The sequence below is a fragment of the Choloepus didactylus genome, chromosome 5, assembly GCF_015220235.1.
Source record: "Choloepus didactylus isolate mChoDid1 chromosome 5, mChoDid1.pri, whole genome shotgun sequence".
Classification (NCBI taxonomy): Eukaryota; Metazoa; Chordata; class Mammalia; order Pilosa; family Megalonychidae; genus Choloepus; species Choloepus didactylus.
This window is the reverse complement of record NC_051311.1, coordinates 53,389,610-53,402,775: the sequence shown is the minus strand read 5'-3', so window position 1 is coordinate 53,402,775 and position 13,166 is coordinate 53,389,610. Positions and strand designations below refer to the sequence as shown.

General features: G+C 37.5%; 1 protein-coding gene across 1 annotated transcript in view; it reads right to left on the bottom strand.

The window, feature by feature from the left end:
• The window catches only part of DGKI (diacylglycerol kinase iota), a 538,644-nt gene that overhangs the window by 271,285 nt on the left and 254,193 nt on the right, over positions 1-13,166 (bottom strand). The window contains 2 exon segments of the mRNA XM_037836080.1: positions 6,031-6,129; positions 6,631-6,705. Coding sequence (XP_037692008.1) covers positions 6,031-6,129; positions 6,631-6,705 — 174 coding nt within the window.

Below are 13,166 nucleotides of genomic sequence, written 5' to 3'. Positions count from 1 at the left end.
TGCAATGACTTCTTTTAAAAGTAATCTTTTTTCCCAAAATATGATATTCATTAACAATAACATGAATGAAAGCACTGCATTGTTTTAAATCAGTCTTGGTGGGTGGAGACTAAAGGTCTAACTCACACATTTAAAAAAGTTTTATTAACTCTGCTGCTACCTCCAGAATAAGCTATTGTAGTCTTTAATAGAGGTGACTTAGTAAATGGAACTGAATGGTTTGGTAAATACTAATTACCCAGGAAAGAATAATTTCTTTCTCACTGGCAGGACTAAGTCTACTCAGGCATTTATACAATTGTGATTCCCTAATAAGTTTCAAACATTCTTGTAGTTGTCACAGTCATATGCCCAAAACACAAAAGTCTATTTATGTATGAGAGTCTAGCTTTCTCTAAGTAAAAAAAATAGTTTACAATTCAATCCAAACACACCCTGGAGAAGGTTTTCAGCCATGCTGTTATATATATAATGCTTCGCTGACCACAAAACTTTTTAGATTGTAGGGTTAGTTATACCTAAGGGGCAATAAAACATATTCCTTCTAGCTTCAAGTGTTAAACATGAGGTCAGGCAGAAGAATACAACTTGCCAAAAGGCCAGCAGATTCTTTTCTTAGAGGGCATTGAACAGGATGCATTCATTCATCAGTCACAGTTTTAGTGGGAGTAATAGAGAGGACAAGGCAGAGAAGATCTTGCTCTCAAGAAGTAGTGCTTTGAATTTGCAATAAGGAAAACAATGAAAATGATTTTGGGTTGCAGACAAGCAATAAAGAAATAGTCAGCTCAAACAAGCACATGAATCTTCAACAAAGTATTGTAACTGTAGTCACTGAAACATTCTAATGTGTTATGAAGCAAGCTCTGGTTTATATCATGAAGGCATTACCTAGAGCATGGAAACAACTGCCCAGACAATAAGAAAAGACTGAGGAAAAGAAAAGTTTGTAAGAAAAAGTTTAAGGAATAATTATTTCAAACTGGCTCCAAATAATCCCAAAGGATACCTAATTTACTCAACAAACATTCATTAGGCTCATACTATGTTCCCATGTGTATTCTCAGGAGCTTGGAATCTACTAGAAAGAGACCAGTACAAAATATTGGTCACTAAATTCAGTAAAGATGGTGAATGCTATGATAGAGATATTTACTGAGAAGTCTGAGTGCCCAAAGAAAACACACTATGCCCAAATTGGGTGGTGGTGAAACGAAAGCTTCCTTTCAAGATGCCTGGACTGTCTTTAAAGATGAGTAGAGTTCACTATTTCTTTCCATATGAAATACTGGAGGAAGTTTTCAGGGTAAAGACACAAAAGTTGTGAAACAGCAAGATATGTCAAGGGAAAATTATGTCCCATTCAGTTTTATGAACCATGAGGCAGGGCATGGTGAGAGAAGAAACTGCAGACCAATTCACAAAGGAACAGAATTAGGAGGCTAAAGAGCTTGGGCTTTATTTTGTAGGAAATGGGAAGATGCTGAAATATTTTAATCAAAGGAGTCAGACTGACATTTTTGATACATCACTTTGGCCATAGACTCATAGGTTGGACATTCAGGTCTTAGGTCTATCAAAGGGGGTAGATAGCTTGGTTTGATTCTGAGCCATGCCACACACCCTCAACAATATTACGGCTTGTTAAAGGAAAAGCGACTTTCATAGATTCATCTTTTGGTTGTTTTAATCCCTTCTGTTGATGCTGGTTTGATGGGAAGATCTTCATATTGGATTTTGACATGTGCCCTTATCAACTCACTGCCCCTCTGACCTCTTCTCAGACTACTCTGAGCTTTAACAGCCTAAAATTCTATCTAAATACAATGATCCCTGATTTACCCCTAGGTTGAAATGTCTTGAGCATTGCAAAAAACAACTTCTTTTTGAAGTTGTTTGTCCAAGTACTTAGAAACAGTTTGGAGACTCAAATTTCTCACCTGCAGTTGCGTACTCTTTTTGTCTCTCCTATCTCCTCGCCGTGGTGCGACCCTCCCTTGACCCAGGAGGGGTGGCTTCGGTCTGGGGAAGCATCTCCATGGTCTGGATACCCCTTCCCCACACCACCCTACTGAGAAGGTCCCAGGAAGCTCCCCTTCTGGGATGAGCACACGCCATACTTCCACCCTGGGATTTCACATTGAGCAGTGGGAGGATCCAGTGTCTGGATCCCTTGACTCTTAAGTATGGCCAGCTAGACTCTGTCTAGCTGCTTAAATCTGTATTTATACTCTAAGTCACTGGAAAATGTGAGAAGAGCTATAACTCATCTCCAGTGTTTCCTCAAGCGCTTGTGGCTCAGAATTCTAAGGCAATCTATGGTGCACTTGCTGGAAAAAAAATCAGCTTACTTCACCAAAAATTCCTTGAATATCAGATAACCAACTTCATCACATTTTTGGAAAGGTATAATATAAAAGATGAATGTGAATCATTTGGAAATAGGACTTACATGAGTAACAGAAAAGTGGTATTTTCATTCCTCCTCCAGTTTAATTTTAGCCCTTAAATGGGTAATCTGATAACCTGATAAAAAATATTAAGTATATGGTACTTTTGGTGGCAAAATAATCTCTTCTATAAAAAAGAAAATTATTCAAAATAGATGATAATTTATTTTCTTAAAAAACATCTGCAGTAGTTACACTACCATATTACATATATATAATATTTATATATAACTTGTACATATTATAAAACAAAAATATATTTTTCCATGTTTCCTGTAGCATAAAGTTGTCTAAAGAATTTGTAGAAACCCCCAAAAAATTATACTCAATAAAATATTTTCTGAAAAAGTAAAAAAAAAAATGAGTGAAAGAGAGAATGTAAAGGAGACATGGGAAATATAACGAAGGTCTAAGAGATTTGATAGAAAATTGCTAGCAAGTCAGGGTCATCAAAGAAATGTAAGTTGTGAAGTTAAAGCAGACCAAGGTATAAGGGAGAAGCCTATGTCTCTATTCCTCAGGTTTCCTTGCAGAAGGGGGGGACTGGGTTAGAGTAAACTTTATCTTTCACTTACTGTCTCTTCTCCACAGGAGGAGTCACAGTGCTTATTATCTCAAATAATTCAATCCCCAAAGTAAGAGTAGCACTGCTAACCTCTAAAGCATCACAAAATACTCAGTTCCATTGCCCACTGGAAGAAGTTGGAAAAACAAAGAGAAAAGTACATGAAGTACCTAGAATTATTTAAAATAAGTACATAGAAGCACTTCCTGTATGTATTCATTCCAATATATTCCTGGAAACTGCTGGAAATAAAAAGGCTCAGATTTTCCTTCTGCACATTTTGTGTGAAGACAAAAAAGTTGCAGGAATTTTTCTTGCCAGCAGATGGTGACACTGACTAGCTATTTATTGGAAGAACAGAAGTCAGACGTTTAAAACAAAGAAAAGCAAAGTTTGAAGCTTAGAGGAGTAGAAGTGAGAGTACATACCACATGTATTTTATCTGAAACAGTAAAAAAAAAAAACAAGAGAAAGAGAGAATGCAAAGGATCTTCTGCTGTAAAACGTTGATCGTATGTTTTACTTTCCTTTCTGTATTTTAATTCACCCATCCATCCATCCATCCATCCACTCATCCATCCATTCATTCATTTTATGCCTAAGTTACATGAATAACCTCTTGCCCAAGAGAGATTTTTAATGCACCAAATTAATCTTCCTTAAAGATGCTTCCCTCATATTAATCCTCTGTTCAAAAAAAAAATATATTTTTAAAAACTAAATACTTCAAATAGCAAACAGTTTCCACTGCACAAACCCAAAATCCTCAGCTGAATTTTTAAGATATTCTTCCATGGTCTTGTTTCACTCTTTATTTAACTAGATTTCCAGTAACTTAATGCACAGGCTCCACTCACTGTACTGACCTGTAAATGAATCTTTTTCATCACAACACATATGATACTGCTCATATTGTTTATTATACAAATATGTATTTACTATTATGTGCCATGTAGTATGAATCAAGTTTCATAGGTGCAGCCCCTGACTTTGTGGTACCTATATACAAACAGTACAGACACATACAGAACAATAATGTTGCAATTGCATAATACAGGTGTGTACCAAAGGCTATGGGAGCAGAATGGACAGGGTGGTTCACCTGAAGAAATGGTTTAGGAGGGCCCCACTGGGATTTGAAGTATGAACAGGAATTTGCCACAGTGCAGAGAAGGAAAAGGGCATTCCTCCAGCCTTCTGTCACCTGCATAACCAAGTAATGTCCATCTTCTTTTTCAGTCACTTTCATGGCACCATTTCCTTATAACTCCCAAGTCACCCCTTTCCTCTGAAATTCCATATCACTTGCAGTTCAATTGAGAACTTACAATCAATGTTGTTTGATTATTTTTCCCATTTTCCCCTTTTGTGTCATTAGCAAACAAGAAGTCCTCAGAAAATTCACTTAAGTTTCCTTGGCCTGTTTTCTATTTAGTGAAAACAGAAGTCACATTAGATAATCTCTGAAGTCCCCGCCTCATTAATTTATAACAGAGATTGGAACAGGTTATATCATAATTGGAATGTCAGCTCCTTAAAGGCAGCTGCTATCTTAAAGGCAGGAGGATCGTCTACAAACTTCTGCTTGCCCTGCGGCACATCATGACCACTAGAAGAAAGCTTAAAATGATTTAGTAAATGCATTTTCTATAATGATTGTCAAGATAAAATAAATGTGGTATTAATTAACATGTGGTGCTCAAGTGCCCAAAATCATGGGACCAATTACAGCAGTTTTGCTTTGTTCCATGGTTCCCAGCCATACACCGCTAGGAATCACTAGGAAGATCAGACCAAGGGTCTGGGTGAGCTTCAGGGAAAATTGAACATCACACTTGAGATACCCTTCCCCAGGTCCTCCTCTAGCAACAGTGCCTTAGAGCCATCATCCGTATAATATAAAAGAGCACCACTCAACAACTTAAAAATACAGGATGTTGAAACAGATTGTCTCTATTTACAACACATTTCTTTTCCCCATGCTCTACAATGTTACTTCAGATTTTTTAACATAGCAAACTCCCAAGAATTTTGAAGGAAAGGAGCAAAGGAGGAATAATATTTTCTTTAAACTATAACATCCCATTGTAATTAATGCATTCTGGAAAATGCTCATTAACTTTAGTAATAAGAACCTCTTGGCTATTGGGTCAATCCTAATTTTGTGATTTTCGTCCTTATACCTGTGACTAAAGTTTTCAAATCTTTGTGCAGTGTGAAGCTTCAAGGAATAGCGCCTCTAAATGAAATACATGCATTTAGCTTAATGGTCAGAGAAAATATTTTATCATCCAAACTCACACAAAAATATCAAAGAGAAAATCAAAGCCTCAGAAGAATACTGATAAGAAGCCCCAGGAGTGAGCAAGAATTGGATAGGGAAATAAAGACCTGGCTTCTAGAACAAATTCTGTCCTTTGAAGAGCAGGGTCACTTTAGCTACATCAATGAGCTTCTCTGAGGCTATTTCTTTATCCTCAAGTGAGGTTAATATTATTTAATTTACTATAGGTTTTGGACAAGGCCCAAATGAAACCTTTGGAAAGTGATATTTTCAATAATGTTGTTGGTATTTATTGTTAATGATTGCAACTGATAATGAGTCACTATTCCCTCTTTCCTCTAAGGACAGGGACTAACGCAGTTGGATCAAAATTACAACAAGAAGAAATAAAGAAATGAAGTCTGTAAAGGGCTCTTTACTTTTAAGAGCTGAGAAACCCTGCAACATATTAAGAGAACTCTGAAATGACCTTTCGTGAAAATTTGTAAGGAAAATGTCAGCAGCTATGTTTTTGAAATGCCTCAGGTATGGTCTAATGTAGAGGCAGAGGGATAGATTACGGAACCTCCAGGTTCTTCCCAGCCCATGATTGTGTAAAGCTATCCGAAAATGGGGCAGCAATAATCAGTTCCTGGGAACAGGTCCTTGTGGTGCTATTTTAATTGGAGATGGACACTGTACTTTCAAGAACTCATTGAAGCTTCTGAGTTGAACTCATGAAAAAGACGTACCTGGTTGCCTCCACTCTTGGGGTTCACAAATACAAGCAAGGGTTTCATGAGAGGAGAAGAGATGGGTTTTATCACAAAAGGACGGCCTTTGTTTTCCTGCTGAAAGAAGAAAGCAGAACTGTTGGGACATACTCACATGACTTGAAAGGCAGCCCCAAAGCCAAGGAAGTGGGAAATCACCACCACCTCCTCTGCTCCCCCACCTAAAAAAAAAATCCCTACATCACAGGACTTACAGTCAATAGAACATTCCATAACAAGCTCAGAAGAAAGTCTCTCGAGCCTTCATTTGCCCTTGAGAATTAAGCCATGCTTTTGATTTTACTATATACACTCTAAGTATTCAGGAAATGTAAGCTATTATCATCATCTTTGGGACAATAGTTCCAGGAAAGTGCTATTGCTCTGAGGTAACACAAGGTTAGATTTTTTTTTCCCCTGAGGAATAGAAAGAATGCCAGTGTGGTCAAAGTATAGTGAAAGAGGAAGTAAGTAGAAGGAGACACAGCAGAATGAAAAGCCTGGGTCAAATCATGTAGGGTAGAATAAGCTATGGAAAGGAGTTTGGATTTCCTTGGAACATAACCCTGAAACACTTACTTCCATTCCTTTTTTACTGGCTTTTCTTTTAAAGCTTGTTCTCTTCTTCTTCCGATTTGAAGCCTTGAGTGAGTTCTGTAGCAAAAGAAGGAAACACCTGAGCTCAGAGGCAGACAACCCATGAGTTCTCCCATGCAGAACCAGTTAGGAGATGATGGCAGCGCATGCTGTTCGACTGCATGCTTCTCATGCTTTGACACTTCCAAGCCACTGTTCATGGGTAAGCCACAGACAGAAATCAGTTGAGTGCTTCAGAGTAAGCGACCAACTCCCCACCACACGGAGAGGCAGGGAGTTACAACCCCAGAGGCTCTCATGGACTCACATAACAACACATGTTATACCTGCCAACCCTCCCAGTAAAAATGGAAGAATCCCAAATTCTCTGAGGGGCTCCAGTCTCCCGCCCAACCAGGTCCGTCTCCCGCCCAACCAAGTTCAAGTTCATCTCCTGGTATGGAGATCACCTATGTGGAAATGTAAAAAAGGAGGCCATTTTTCATGATTTTCTTTTGTTTTCTTTTTCCTTTGTTTATTTTTTTATAATGACCTGTTCTAGCAATGGTCGTAAAATGACTCTTGACTCCAATGGAACTTTATGGATTACCTGTCTAATCAGCATTGATAGCTGACTTTTTAAAAAGCAGAGGTAAGACTCACCTTAAGCTACTTACTCCAATTGGGTGGTAGTCACAATTTTTTTTTTCTCTGTTATAAAGACCCATTGGTTTAAAATGTCTTCCCTCTCCTGATAGCCCTGATCTTTTCTTCTCATGAACGTGCATCAAAATTGTTGAAATACAGTGACAACAGTTTACTTTATCTGTCTCTCCTTTTCTAGGGATTTTATGGACCATAATTTTTGTGACTCATTGAACTAAACATTTACTCTTAATACTTGATGTGGATGCTTTGAGAAGAACCCCTCTCAGAGGACAACCAAAACACCCTGGTCTTTAGAAAAGGATAAACTCTTAATTAGTGAAGGGTCAATAATTTGTTAAACTGCCATCCTCACAAAGGCAAGCTATTACTGAACACATAATAGATATTTGTGTTGAAAGCATGAAATATGGAATTCTATAAAATTTTATGTGAGAATACACATATGCATTATTTGAGCACTGTTAAAGGCTTTCAAACAGCTTTAGGAAACTCAGACATCCATTATTCTACTTTTTAGGGTTATTCTTTTTTTCTTAGTTCAAAATAAACTTTAATCTAGTCTACATATATTATTGTAGCCAAATTAGCAAGATCCAAACTATTTAGCTTATATTTTACTTTGATTTTGATCACAAGAAAATAAATGAATAAGTTGACTTGTAGGCTACACTCACCAAGGATGAGGGAAACCCTCTTGAGCCACCATATGTCTCAGGGTTTTCTTTCCCCATCAGATTAAAAGATAAAGTGCCCTCAGGTTCCCTGAGTTTCACCAGAAAAGAAGGATCCAGGAGCTTGTGGCATTCTGAATTTCTAGTTGAAATGACCATGAAATTGTCATGTTCCTCTTTGTTTAAAAGAGAAGAAAAATTATTTTTAATCTTTAAAAGTTTAATTAGCCAATTGATCCTAAGCCAGAAGAATGCTGGAAACTATTAGGTTGGCAGAAGCAGTGTCTATTTGATGACACTTAATGCTGCTCTAAGTGGTTCTCAAACCTGGCTGCACATTAGCATCCCCCAGAGAGCTCTTTAAAAATACTGACACCTGGACCCTACCACGTATTCTCATTGAATTTGTTTGGGGTGAAGACCAGACAAGGATGTTTTTCAAAAACTCTAGGCAATTCTATCTTGCAGCCAGGGTTAAGAACCTCTGTCTGAAGTAGAAAGGACAAAATGAGGAGACATTTATACCACAGTCAAACAATACCAATAAGGCAAAGAACATGGGCTCTGAGTGTTGCAGATTTGGTATGAATTCTGCATCTCCTTCTTACTAGATCAAGGTAAGTGACTAACTAGCTGTGCTGAGTCATGACCTTGTCTAAGTCATTCAAACTTTTGAAATATCAGTTTCTTAAGTTTAAAATGAAGGTGAGAATACCTACCTCACAGGACAGTTGTGAAGTGTAAACGAGAGAAGGTATGTAAAGCAGTTAGCATGGTTTCCATCCCACAGTAAACTCTTCAATAAATGTTAGTTACCTCATTCACAGTTGTATATCCCCAGCACCTAGCACAAATGCCTGGTACCTAGTATGCATGCAAATAATTGTTGAAAGAATGAATACGTATTATTTTTTTCACAACATTTACTGGGCCTTCCCTGATTTTGGAAACGATCCTTAGGAAGTGAATGCTTGCCTCCTAACTTCTTTGTTGTTTTAGTTCGTTCACTGCCAAGAGGAATCCAGGACGCCAAGTGCTTGCAGGAACACACTATGGACCTTGGTTCTTGACAGGACTCAACAAATAAACTCCAAGAGATAGTCCTAATGGATCAGGCTAAGATTGTTTCCTAAACTTGCCTAATCATAGAAATCACAGTACTTCAGATGATTCTGATGATCAAACAAGTTCAAGAGAAACACAGAGTTAGAAAAACATCAAAATTAAGGCTTGATGTCTGAAAACAAAGCAGGCAAGGAACTCAATTCTGACGGGGAACAGACACACAAAACGGCCTTTTTAAAACAGAGATGTAGCAAATACAAGTGCTTTTGAGCCTCACTGAGCCAAATGCACCCGAGGCCTTCTTCATTTCACAGAACAAAATGGGGGCAAAGATCAAGCACAGTGGTTGACTTACAGTACCTGGACGCTTCTATGTGAACTCTGAGTGAGCTTACAGCCCTAAGGACAGTCAAATAGCAGTAGATAAGTAGAATAGAATTTCACAGCACAACTCAAAATTCCTGAGGCTTCCTTTTATTTATATATAAAGTGTCTCAATATATAACTTCTTTTAGAAGACAGCATGATTCAGTGAGGGACACATGGATGTGGAGGTAGACTTGGGTTGTGTTCCATCTATGACAAGGCAAGTCACCTATCTCACTCATCTATAGTATCACTTGCCCTGCCTGTGTCAGTGTTGTGAGAGTTAAACAAAATAATGTGCTTTGCACAGATGTAAAAACTGTACCAAGAAGTTATTGCAAAGAAATGTTGGTGATATGTTCAAGAGACGTTTAATACTTGTCCTATTGCAAAACAAGGCATCTCTGTTATCAATGGCAGCTAACCTAGTTATAGAAAGGGACTTCGCAGGTTTCAACAGCACCAAAACAGTGAAACGTCTTTTTTGCATTCTTGTGATTCCAACAGTATTCACCCCCTGCATTTCTGTGCCTATTCTTTTGTTAAAGACACCAAGAAAAGATAAAAAAATTTTATTTTCTTATACCAAGTATCAGGGCAGTATTACATTGCCACAGAAATAATCCTATCAATAAAATCCTTATCATAGTTACCACTTCTTCCTGGACTGTTTATAAATACTTATTATATGATGAATCATTCAGTTGTGCATGAAACATAACTACCTCATTTTTCTTTAGGGATTTTTCCAAATCATGGGGATCATAAATGACTGGTTCTAATAACAGATCTAAGAGAAGATACATCATTTCATCAGCCCAAATGAAGTCATCCTCCATCAAATGCTGGGCAAAATGCTGATGAATAATAGGAGGGAGAGTCATAGGCTTTGTCTATTAAAGAATGTTCTCATCCTGCCATGCTCTAGCTGTCCTAGCCTTGGGAATAGCAAAGAAGAAAAACAAAGAAAACTCATTCCCAAAGTTAAAGAAAGGGTCTCAACATCTCCAACCTAGGCATATTTGGCTAAGTCACAGCAAGTATTAATCTTTAAAACTGACCAGGGAAAAAGGCTTGGGAAATTTTATCAGATATTGTTTGTTAGCCATTGCAGAAAAATTAGCTATTAAATTTTGTGGGTCCTCATCATTTTAAGAGAATTATCAAGTCATGAACGATAATAAAGGACTAACACAAGGAAAGCCCATACAAGGATATGAAGGAGTTGACTGCAGCATTATTTATAAGTAAAATATTAGAAACAATATATGCATATAAATATCCATGAAAAGTGATATGACTAAATAAGCTTTAGTTTATTATAGTTTCTATATCCACAGTATGGGATATGTACTGTAGCTTTAAAAATGAGTTAAATCTATATGGACTAATACCGATTCCATTCCAAGAGTTGTCTTTTTACCAGGAAAGGCAAATTTTAAAACACTATGTGTAGAATGATGTCCTTTACTTAAAAACACATACCCTTAACCAAAAAATTTCTACATCTTTTTTATGGGTATATTTTTATGTATGTAAATGCACAGAAAGAGCTCTGTATAAATATATAACAAACTGATGAAACATGGGATAATCTTATAATATTAAATATCGGTGAAAGGGTACTTTCTTATCTAAACAGTTTCACTTTTTATAAAGAGAACAGATTTATGTATTATTCACGTTATTCAAAATTAGACAATGGACTGAAAGACTGAATATTGACATTCTTGCAAAGAAACTTGCATTGTTCCAACTCAGTACTATCAAGCCATAAGGAACTCTATTCGAAGAGAGGATGGGATAGCTATTTCACATTCCTTCTAGAAAAATATAGAAACTCTTTCAGGTTAGTGGAAAAGTTACAATGCACTGATAGTTTGGAAGAGTCAGTGGATGAAGTGTAAAATGTTTTTTCAAAAAGTGTCTTGCTTTATGATGGCAAACTTCTGAGAAAGTTTTCTCATTGATTTTCTACAACTTGACCCCACAAAAAATTCATGTGACACACGTCCTGCTCTCATCCCCAAACGCTTGCTATTATATTTGAACATCTTTACATTGTTTATCCAATCAAAATATTATATACTAACTGTGTAGGGTTATACACTTACTTACTTAGGGCTCTCTAGGGAAATGGAATCAACAAGAGATATCTAGAAATATAAGATTTTACAAAAGTGTCTCACACAACTGTGGGTATGCACGAGTCCGAATTCCGTAGGGCAGGCAGCAAACTGGCAACTCCGATGAAGGTGTTCTATGAACTCCTCAGGTAGTGAACTGGCAACTTCGATAAACTCCTCAGGGAACATTTTGCTGGCTAGCTGAAGAAATGAAGGTCCTCTAACTTTCTCACTCAAAAGTTTTCAACTGATTGGATTAAATCCAGCTGATCGAATTCTCTCATTGTGGAAGACACACCCTTTGCTGATGTAATCAGTCACAGCTGCAGCCAATTGACTGATGATTTAATATACCAGCCTTCTGGTTTATTAACCAGTCACAAATGTCCTTGCAGTAACGGTTAGGCCAGTGCTTGCTTGACCAGATACCTGGATACAATCACCTGGCCAAGCTGACACATGAACCTAACCATCACAGTTCACCCCTTGTCAACTTGGCAGTTATACTTATCACTTTCTGGTTTGCTAATGCTGCCATTTTGCAAAACACCAGAAATGGACTGGTTTTTCGAAAGAGGGTTTATTTGGTTACAAAGCAACAGTCTTAAGGCCATTAAGAGTCCAAGGTTAGGCATCAAAAATAGGGTGCTTTCACTGGAGAAAGGCCATTGGCATCCAGAAAATCTGTGATAGCTGGGAATGCATGTGGCTGGCATCTCCTTGCTCCCAGGTTGCGTTTCAAAATGGTGTTCTCCAAAATGTCTGCATCAGCTTCCAATGGCCATCTTCAAAACTTCTTTCTCAGCTGCAGCTCTGAGGTCCTTCTAGTTGTGAGCTTTTATAAGACTCCAGTGAACTAATCAAGGCCCACGCTGAATGGGCTGGGCCAAGCCTCCATGGAAACATTCAATCAGAGGTCACACCCTAACCAACACTAATAAGTCTGCCCTCATAAGATTGCATTAAAGAATATAGCTTTTTCTGGGAAACATAATATACACAAACCAGCACACTAACATTTTCATTCCAGAAGAAAAACACTAACATCTGTAACTGAGTTTGACTTTATATCAACAGATTCATGCTTGAATCTTAAAATTCTGTTTGCTTTTCATTTTAATTCTTTAAAATCATCTATCTTCCATTATCTTTTAACTTTCAGATCTCATTAAATAATTTGGTAATGAAACCCAGAAAATAATCCAAACAGTCCTCATTCCCCTTACCATCAAGTTTTCCACACAGCTCCCATTTTCCTTAACAGAGAAGGAAAATATGTGATTTAATTCCCTCTCTTTACATGTTACTTTTCCTGACCATAGTATACTCAAGTAGACTCTTTACCTCTTTGGATTCATTTTTTTAGACACAAACACCACAAATAAAGCTGACTTCATTTGATGAAACATCTTAACTGTCATTCTCAGTAGGTTCTATCAACTCGCACTGCCCTTTCCTCCTCCTTTCCAATGACACTACCCACATCCATCAAGACCAAGCACAAACAGCGCATTTTCCATTTAGACTTCCCTGATTCCCACAACTAGAATTGCTCAATCCTGTTTTGTATTTCTACATCTTAGGTAGCACTAACCACTCTTTGCCTTTTAGATGTGTAAGCCTCTAACTGACCATGGCTGAT